A 10,356-nucleotide genomic window follows, 5' to 3' on the forward strand; every position below is an offset into this window, starting at 1 on the left:
TGAAAACCACACATCACCCTCACTGTGCTCTATATCCATTTGCAAACATTTCACAGGAGGCTGTGACACAATAAGAGTGAATGCAAAGGTTCAGAGAAGCTAAAAGTATTTTTGTGTTCATCTGACTCCGAGAAGAATTTCTCTGGCAGCGGGCTTGGCCAGCATTTAACTGTCTGTGTCTAGTGATGTGATGTATTGAGAGCAATACAATGAAGCAAACAGTGAACATGTTGTGTAGAGCTCATCTCGTCCCTGGGGTTCCTCTGGGCCATCTGTCTTCCTCTGTCTCTGCGGTCAGTTCATCAAACCACAGACAGCGACGTGATCAGGACAGACACAGGACTAATTTACATGGCTCAGAAGAAAGACAAACAGCTCTTTGTGTGTGTGTGTGTGTGTGTGTGTGTGTGTGTGTGTGTGTGTGTGTGTGTGTGTGTGTGTGTGTGTGTGTGTGTGTGGAAGGTTGGGGGGCATGCGTGAGAGTTGATGGGTGTGTCACCTGTGGATCTGCATCTCAAAGTTGATCTTCGGTCCGGCATCTTCCAGCCTCTGGACAGAAAACCTTAAACCAACAGACAGCTGGGCGAGAGTGTGGAGGAAATGCGGAAAAAGAGGGAGAAAATGTATAAAAAATGTGAAAGAAAGAAAGAAAGAAAGAAAGAAAGAAAGAAAGAAAGAAAGAAAGAAAGAAAGAAAGAAAGAAGAGGCGGACAGTTACAGAGAGGAGAGAGAGGAGAGAGAGGAAAGGAGGGCAGGAATAAGATGCATCTGTGTATCAAATCCACATCATGTTTAAAGTGTCCGGTCATAGACAGTGAAATCCCTCTTAACTACATCCTCTTCTGTTGTTACATAGGCAGACGATTTGGTGTGTGTGTGTGTGTGTGTGTGTGTGTGTGTGTGTGTGTGTGTGCGCTGACAAGAGCAGAAATCTAAAATCAGAGAAAATCCAGACTACACACACAGACACACACTTAAACGCTACAGTTAAGGTTCTTGTCTCTCCCCAGTTTAAATCCCCTGTCCTCTAGGCTAACAGAAAACACGTGGAGGGTTTACTTCATCATCCACTTTATGGCAACAGAGTGTGTGTGTGTGTGTGTGTGTGTGTGTGTGTGTGTGTTTGTGTGTGCTTGTCACTGTACGGCAGTGTACACTACCATGTGTATGTGTCTGTGAGCACTACTGAGCAACAGGTCAAACACATGGTCCACAGAGGGAAGTGACAGCATGCAGACTCGCACTTCACAAGGCATGGCTGCGGGGGGGTGAGGGTGGGGTGCGGGACTACAAAGTCAAGGCCATCTTTATAGGACACATCAGAGAGAGACTGGAGGAGACGGGAAAGAAAGATCTAAAGAGACAGACACCAAATGAGTATGAGTTGTTCAGAGAGAAGACATCACTATCAGCTACGATACAGTCTGTCATAGGCGGAGGAGGAGGAGGAGGAGGAGGAGGAGGAGGAGGAGGAGGAGGAGGAGCAGCAGGACAGCCTGACAAAAGTCTGAAGAGACCAACTGTGTCTCCTCAAATCTGTTGAGCACCATGGGCCAACTTGAAAGGTGGTAGTTAAAAGTTTGCAGTTTCACCCGTTAGAGCAACCGGCAGCTGTGGTCAGCTTGAATTTATGTTGGTTACAGCGGATTGTACATTTTCACGGTCAAGAAAAATCATCAAAACATCCACAGGAACGCTCTCAAAGCACTCTGCAGTGTTGCATGATTCCCCGCCGTCCATCTGTTTACTCGCTGTATTCCAAATAATTACCATTTTGCCACAATATGGCTAAATACACTGCTTCTGTGTTGGGTTACTGCCCTCCTTAAAGCTCCTTTGCCACAAAAGCGCATTGAACCACATTTTGGCAAAACAATGATTTTGGAACAATGCTGACAGAAGCGGTTTATGCTGAAGCGGCGGTTTGAGAAGTTTCGGAAAGAATTATAACACTTTTTGTCAGTCATGCAAAGTTGTCACTATTGGTCTCCATTGGTAACAAATAAAGATTCAGCAGAGCACCGAGGCTGTGCTTAAAGAGAGAAGAAACTAGAAGAAGCTTTTAACAGCCTCTACAGGGCTTAAAGGTGCATTGTGTATGAATTAGCCACCTGTCGAAGATCACTGTAAACAGCATATCACCAGAGTAACCAATAACTGCTGCTTACTGGTCTCTCTGCTGTAGTTATTTGAGGTTGTAGCTAGCAGACAGTAGCCCTATTGGCTGACTGGAGTCTGCCTGGACTGAGGGCTCCGAGCACCCAGGTATTACTGGTGTTTACAGCACGAGCAACTGAACCGGGCTCAGCAGCCTGCCATTGAATGCAGCCGGATCAGGACCAAACAAAGCCTCAGAGACAGGAGGAGGCCAGTTTAATGACAGAGAAAACAGTGCAGAGGTGATCAGCGGCCCTGACCATAACGATGTAGACACAGGACGGGACAGGAGAGACATGACGGAGTGAGAGTGTGGTGTGTCAGTAGATATCTCTGCAACACAATACACACACGTCTTTGCCGCAATGTAAAAACTGTTATTTCTTTACACGATGTTGATACTTTTAATTAATCTTAATTTTGCAACGTTTTAAACTACAATTCTTACATATTGCACCATTAAAGCCTTCAGAGGTTGGCTTTAAAATGGTTTAATATGTTTTCCCAATACTTCAATAAAATTGGTAACTGTGATTGAAACGTGTCCATTTAATTAAATGTCAGGGTACATTATTCTTTGCATCTCTGCTAATTTCCAGCAACTTGCATGCAATGTGCATAAACAACTAATTTTGTTATATTGGTTATATTTTGCTTGGAATCTGTAATGTAAACACTAAAGTTTTGTGAAACAGGCACACAATATGATCATATCGTCACAGTAGGACTGTACTTAAAGTTGACAGATGATTATTTGAATCATTGCCTTAATATAATCATTCATTATTGAATGCGAACAAAGCTTTGGCTTAATGCCATCAAGGCTCATTGAACTAAAATGAAGACAGAAAGAAAAGGAAAGGTGCTGAAAGAGATGCAGGCAGGCAGGCAGGCAGGCAGCCAGACACATGTGCTGAAGCCAAAACCAGATTTCCTTCAGGCATCTACCTCCTACACTGATCGCCCCGCTCCGTGAGGCACTACAGCTGCGTCATGTGGCACAAGGAATGAACTCCAGCGATGAGGACTATTTAGTTGCACAATACGACTAGAGTCTGCATGGGGTACGTGGAGGTATGTTCTGCATAAGCTCATGGATTCCTGAATGTCCAGCGGGGCAAAGGGAGAGTTAAATATAGGAAACATCTGGACGACTGGGGAGCACGCACACGCACACGCACGTGCGCGCACACACGTCTTGTTTTGCTCTGCTCCCCCAACAGTGAAACATGACCACATAATAGATTTATCAGTACGCTGTGTGTCACCTCCAGAGCTCAAACGCACCTCTGTGCTGGCCTTGACACCTTTAGAAAACACTGCACTCACGGTGATACACACACTTCATTACATACACACATTGGAGCACATGTGAGATGCTTTGTGGTGCACATGCGTACACCGGCGTGATAGAATTTCATGTAGGAAGGGACCGCTCTTTACTTTACAAAGCCTTGGCTTCCTGCATGTGTCAGCCATCCAAGAGCTAAATGGATTATTAATACCTGCTGCACACACACATACTCACACATGCATTGAGTGTGAAGTATAGCCAAGGGAGTCAAAGTGTGTGGAATGAGGGTCAAGGCGATGATCAGCAATCATTGGAAACCATCAATCAGTGAGAATTAAATCTGAGGTGTACCAGTTGCAGCTTCTTAGCGTGGACATTTGAAAGGGATGTCTTAGTGCAGTGTGTGTTCTTGTGCTTTTGTTTGTTAAAACTCACCTCTGTCCCAGCCACCATAGGGTTCCCGAGGTCACACACCACCATTCTGGACTCATTCACCATCTTGTACTCGCAGTTCAGCTGAGACGGGGACTGGATAAGAGATGAGAGGAGAAAGATCAAGAGAGGAAAAAGAAGAACATTGAGTGAGATGATGACGCAAAAGTGGATGAAAGTGACAAATAGGGAGCATTGAGAGTCAAGAGGGGGAAGAAGAGAACAACGGAGGGAAGTATAACCATCAAAGGGGGAAGGGAGCGAGGGAGTGACAAAGAGAAGGAGGGAGGGAAAGACGAAGGCAGGAAAGGAGGAGTGATGAATGTTCTGACAGTAACAACCTCATCAATCAAACAGCCCCATTACACACTCATTAGCGCACACATACGTGCAAACACACACACGCACACACACACACGCACACAGCAGTTGACCCTATCCATTTCCGTGGTCACTAATGTAGCTTGTAAATCATAATAGGGGCTTTTGGGCTGCTGCCTGTAAAGCATATCCTGCTGATAGCCTGGCTTTAATCACTCCAAACAAACACACATCACAAAGACACAACAGGATGTGATGTCGTACTGTAACTGCAGCCTCCAATTGCTCACTTCCTCTTCTCGTATGATCACTTGGCTTGAGACTCAGTCCTGTGTGTCTATTTTCCGTGTCCATCCTACTGACATGAAACAACCTGATTTCAGACAAATGTACATGCAGTGTGTGTCAGCGTGCATTTATTCACCTCAACCCTGCGCTTCACTCCAATATAGTCAGCCTCTGGCGGTATCTGTGTGTGGAGCTCCGTCTCGTAGGCTCCCTCTCCTCGGTTCACCGCAGTGATGGTCAACGTGACCAGATTGTCATCTCCAATCACCAGCTCTGATTGGTCCCTGTGTGTGTGTGTTTCATTGAAAAAAGAGCACAATGTGCAGAGAGATTATTTCACCCATGAGATAAAGCACTTTGCTGCAGTTACATACAAGAATCTCCAACTCCTGTCCTGTGTTGTAATTTCTAGGACTGGTTCATGAGCAATAGACTCTGCTGCATGGAAAGCAAAACCCCTGAACCCGACAATAACCCCAACAATGTGTGCGTGTGTACGTGTGTGTGTCAGTCATAAGAGGGTGACAGGATGTTTGTATAACGCTGCCATGGAGATATCGTACAGCTGGAAACACTATAGAGAGGAGGCTAATTCACATTCACACACACACACACACACACACACACACACACACACACACACACACACACACACACACACACACACACACACACACACCACATGGTAAATGGAAGTATAATGTGAGCAACTTCAGTGTAAACTTTGTTCATTGTGTGAGAAATAACAGACATACTTTCTTTGGTTTGGCCGTGTGTGTGCATGTGTGTCTGTGTTTGGCTGTGTGAAGTGTTGAGTGTTTACAGGTTGAGGTCAGAGGGTGTGGCCATGTCGGTCTTACATGCTGGCAGAGAGCTGGAGGTCGGGGATACAAATATTGTCGTCACCGCAGTCCAGGAGAATGTAGGCCTGAGAGGAAGAGGGGCACAGAGAGGGGGATAGTCATGAGGAGAGCTTCAAGGTAAACTAGACCTCATCAGGAAACCAACAACAGAAATAAACCTAACAGGGACACACCAGGATGCAGGTGCTGTATGCATACAGACACACAACATGCGCACTGGGCTTCTGCTATCCAGGTCTTGGGCAGAAGAGTGAGTTTTGGGTATGATGTGTGTAGCTTTGGGCTGCGGTTGGGTTTGGTAATTTTAAAATGTAATGTAATAAAAATGTTCTCTGTCTCTCTTGCTATGGTTACTCTAATGGTCTGCATCTGTGGGTGTTATGTGTCCCAATTAAGACATGCAATGTGCAGCATTAACAGAAAGTTCAGCCTAACAAGTTAATGGTAAATGATGCAAAAATGAGCAAAGACTCGATCAAAGTGGGACTTCTTCCGTGAGGTGAAATTGTATGATGCATCAGCGTGCATGAACACAGTTTAGAACTGGGATCAAAAATTAAGAAATTGCTCACTGCACATCAAAAACTCTGGCAAAACTTAAAACTTCTTGGTACTTATTTAGACACTTTCTGCAGATGGGTAAGTAGACAATGCGTTTCACATACTGTATTCTTCATCAGGCTTGCTTGACAAATAAATAGTTTTAAGGTGGTCTGGAGGTGAGTTTTTGGTGTGCTTAACAATTAACTATTAATTAACCCTTCCTTAATTTTTTTATCCTTTGGCATTGCTTATGTTTGACTAACCAAAACCTGAATCACACAGCTGTGCAGGGGGGTCTCGATTTTCTTAAGGATTTTAAGATTTTAAGATTGCTTGGAAAGAAGGTCTTTGAGTTTACCATCCATGTTTATCTGGTCTATCATGAGAAAAGAGTGGAATATACCATCAGCTTGAATATGGGTCATATTTTGGCAGTATGTGCTCAGAGTCTGGCTTAGTCTAGCAGAGTTAATCACATATTTTCCTGGAGTGACTTCAGACAGTGCCCAGCATGTGACACCCACATGTGACAATCCTTTAAGGGGGAAAGATGGGAGGACAAACATGTAGTAGATGAACAATACAACAAGTCTGCTTACAATACAGTATATATACTCACATGCTCTTGAAGGAAGGTGCTGCTGTAGTGGTTGAGGACTGGTGGGAGGTTTTGGCCATGAGAAGGTGGAGCCAAGCTGTAGTTCAGAGCCAGTGAGATAGGGGTCAATTTGTCCCTGAACTCATCGTCCTCCTGAGTGAGCAGCAGAAAGTTTAAATAGTAAACTGAACAGTCGGGTAGTCATCTGTAAGATACACAACGTCATACAAAGCTCATACATTAGTATCTGTATATATGAGTGATTTGCTCACTTTCAGGTAAATGGTGTAGCTCAGGCATGCACGTGGGCGGCTGTGACCCAGCGTTAGGAGGCCTGTGCGCTGAGGCTGCTGGGTGTCCAGGAACAAGACTCTCCTAACTCCGCCTCTGATGCCTTTCAACCAATCCAGCTGCAGCTCTGCTCTTAGGTCTGCACAGATGGTTAAAGGTGGAGATGGATGGAGAAGTGAAAGAAAAAACACGACAATGAGAGTGAGCAAGGCAATCCAGCAAATCAGACACTCCCTGTTAAATCCAAATGGTCCATGGTCTCTTTATGCGTGGAACTTGCAATTGGTTATGAAGTAAGGAGCTATTTGTAGGCGTTTTATTCTACGGAGCATCATTAGACAGTGGAAACAATGTACTTTACACCTCCGCTGTCTGTGTCTGTTGACCCGAGTCTTGTCTCCACCCTCCCTCAGACTGCATCAGTTCCCTGTTCTGATCAGTGTGGCAGAGCAGGGGTTTCACAGCAGGAAACTGATGTACAACAGAGCTGGCTCTGACTCCGGTCCCACCCTCTGCGCTTTTCCCTTCTCTCTCCCTCCCTCATTCCACCACACTGTGCACAGCTGCTTACCTACAGAGCTGGGGATCCCCACTCCGCTCACTGCTGCACACACCTCCACCTTCAGACTGGAGCAAGACAATATTGGGAAGAGACAGACAAAAGAGAGTGAGATGATTGTTAGCATGTTGTGCATGATCAACACATTATTGAGACACGTTAGATGTCTATTGACCCACATCCACAGTGACAAGTGAACAGAATGCATGGATGCTTAACACTGTACCCACTCCTGAAACCGTAATATATAAATGACACAGTTCTGTCTCAAAAGATTGGACAAGAAGACAAGAAGGAGTTTTTAATTATCTTTACTGTGATTTCTCTTGTAGGTTACATTTACATGAATTTTGAATTTTGAAAATATGACTCGGTAAATTGTGTGAATTGGGATTATGTGATTTAATTCATTCATTGCCAGTGTTTTGACTAGACCCTTCCTTCATATGTGTATGCATGCTGAAGTCAAAGAAAACGAACTATAAAAATACACCGTCCATGAGCAAGGCACTTATTCCTTCCTGCACTCCAGGGGGCAGTGGGAAATACCGCTAAGGGCCGTGCGAGCCCCTCAAGAGAGACACAGACATGGGAGACTGGGAAACATTTGTGCATTTCCTCTATTTACTGTATAGGCATATGAATGTATGTGTGTGTTATCACCTCTTTAATCAGAAACAGGAAAGCGAGTCCCACACAGGGAGCTCTGCACTGTTAATGTCCACTAATCTGAGGGATCTCACAGATTTAATGCTCCTGATTCTACACTGAAGACTCAGCACTATTAGGCATGAGGTAAATGAGCTCATGTGATTATTGTTTGTTTGGTTCCAGTTCACAAACCCTACCATCCCAAACGCAGATGTTATGGATGCTTGTGTGTTTGTTAAAAATTAGGATCCCCATTAGATGGCACAGTGATGATGAGCTAGTTTCCCCGTGCTCTACATGTGTGTGATGCAGATGTGGGTTTATGTGAAATAAAATGCAGGTTTCTATTTTGAAAATTGCTCCCTTAAGTCATTTCTGACCTCTCCAGGTGCTTCCATGGGTGTTTAATATGTGTTGCATGTAAGCGTTTGTGTGTTTTCGGGTGGGTGTGCTCAAGTGTGACTCTAATAAGCACTGTGTGTCAAACTTAAGTGTATGTAGAGCAGAAATGACCCCCTCTTTACTGACAGCAGCGTTTGGCTCTTGGTTAGTCATTACTGTATGTAATTTTCCACAAAATGCATCTGTGCCTCACCACCCTACGCACTACGAGCCGGCAATCCCTGCGCACATGCACACATAAACCCCCTCCCCAACAACCCCACATCTGCTTAATGAGTAAGAATGTCCAATTTAAGACTGGTCATTAAGTAGCTGTCCCTCCTTTTGCACCACTCCTTCATCCTCCCATCTAGCCTCACTTTGTGCCAGTCATGTATCACCATTACATTCGAGCCACACAGTCTCTGAAAAACCCAGAAAGTCATTTAAAACTGAAATAACCAATTTTTTTTTAGCCATTTGTGGGCCGCACAAACAAGCAGTAAACACAACGTTGACATTTCTTACGTCTTAAGTTGATATGGCGATGATGTTAGTATAGAGTTGCCAGTTTACACATTCAATAGACACAGAGCAACACAATACTAATATTCATTTGGAGTGGTGTACAGTATCTGTTCACCTGATGAATGGAAGTCCGACATTCACTCTCCTTTCAGCTCTGTTTTTGGTCTCCTCCAGCTCCCAAGAAAAAAATAATTGTTTGTTCATCGCTACAAGTGACCAATTTTACACACAAGTAGTTGTGTGATCCACTGTCAAAATGAGATTATTGACACTTGGACAACACTTACTGCTGTTCTACGATTCTCAAAAACTGGATAAAAGGATATTCACTCTATCTGGAAAATAAAATAACCCATTTTTCAAGTTGCGCCTAAATTTCCTAATCCATGTACAGGGAAATGACAATGACCTTTTGTAAAACACACAAAAGTGACACAAGGATATTCAATACTGGAAAGAAAACCAGCCTTTGCTTTTGCTATGTCATTACTGGCTACCATCTTTGTTTGGATTAAGACAAAGAAGAACAACTCTGCTTTCTGTAAAACGGCCTTAGATGCCCCAAAAATACATAAAATGAAAAAGATTACCAGATTATTATTTTTCCAAAAATCAGATGCTTAACCCCATGACTCAAATCCAATGTTAATACATGGGGTGCAAAAGCTGGGGCTACCTCCCATTACGCGTCTAGCTCCCACAGCAGGGAAATAACAAAAATGTCCAAAAATCCTCACTGCTCTGAAACACAAGAACCTCAGACATCCTTGAATTCTCCGAGCTGCTGTTTGAGTCTATGCATGTGTGCGGGTCCTATGTCCTATCTCATTCCATACCTCCGACCAAAACTTAATGGCAGTTTATTTAAATAAGCTGAGTTTTGTTTTGACAGAATTCCACAGTTTAGTGCTCGCCGTCAGTCTGACCCAAACCCTCTTCCCTTTTCACTCACTGCCAACACTCACACACAGCTACGCACATACAGACACCATGATGGCAACTAGCCGAGTACACTTCACCCGTCCAAGTAGTCCTACAGCAGTTCCAGCCCCAATAAGTTAAGACCAACAATAGACTGTGGCGAAACAGCAGGAGCCTTTAGCCCCCCCCTCCACCTCTACCCCCTTAGTTCCCCTTGACTAAACTCACCCCAAGACTGTTCAAAGCCAGCCTGCTACCCACAAGAACAATAACATAATCAAAATAGAATTATACAGTATCAAATTAATTGCAGAGTTCCATAAATCCGACTTTCCAGGTTATACGAGAATGCTTTTTCAGTGTGCTTCTCAATTATTGCATTAGACACACAGACAAACAGACCATGGCTGATGGCAGACATCTTGAGCACAGGGGTGAAATATTTGTCACATCTGTCAGGCTGCGTGTGATTTGTGAATGTGTATACTTTATACTGCATACCATTTTACGGTACAGTATAAGCAGTGAG

General features: G+C 44.1%; 1 protein-coding gene across 1 annotated transcript in view; it reads right to left on the reverse strand.

Annotated features, from left to right (window-relative positions):
• Positions 1-10,356, reverse strand: part of itga8 (integrin, alpha 8) — a 37,468-nt gene that overhangs the window by 7,053 nt on the left and 20,059 nt on the right. The window contains exons 16-22 of the mRNA XM_070966891.1: positions 7,359-7,414; positions 6,769-6,926; positions 6,518-6,649; positions 5,353-5,420; positions 4,629-4,776; positions 3,887-3,979; positions 500-579 (exon numbers count right to left, since the gene is read on the reverse strand). Coding sequence (XP_070822992.1) covers positions 500-579; positions 3,887-3,979; positions 4,629-4,776; positions 5,353-5,420; positions 6,518-6,649; positions 6,769-6,926; positions 7,359-7,414 — 735 coding nt within the window. The remainder of the gene's footprint in view (positions 1-499; positions 580-3,886; positions 3,980-4,628; positions 4,777-5,352; positions 5,421-6,517; positions 6,650-6,768; positions 6,927-7,358; positions 7,415-10,356) is intronic.

Source organism: Chaetodon trifascialis, chromosome 7 (genome assembly GCF_039877785.1).
Source record: "Chaetodon trifascialis isolate fChaTrf1 chromosome 7, fChaTrf1.hap1, whole genome shotgun sequence".
NCBI classification, from domain to species: Eukaryota; Metazoa; Chordata; class Actinopteri; order Chaetodontiformes; family Chaetodontidae; genus Chaetodon; species Chaetodon trifascialis.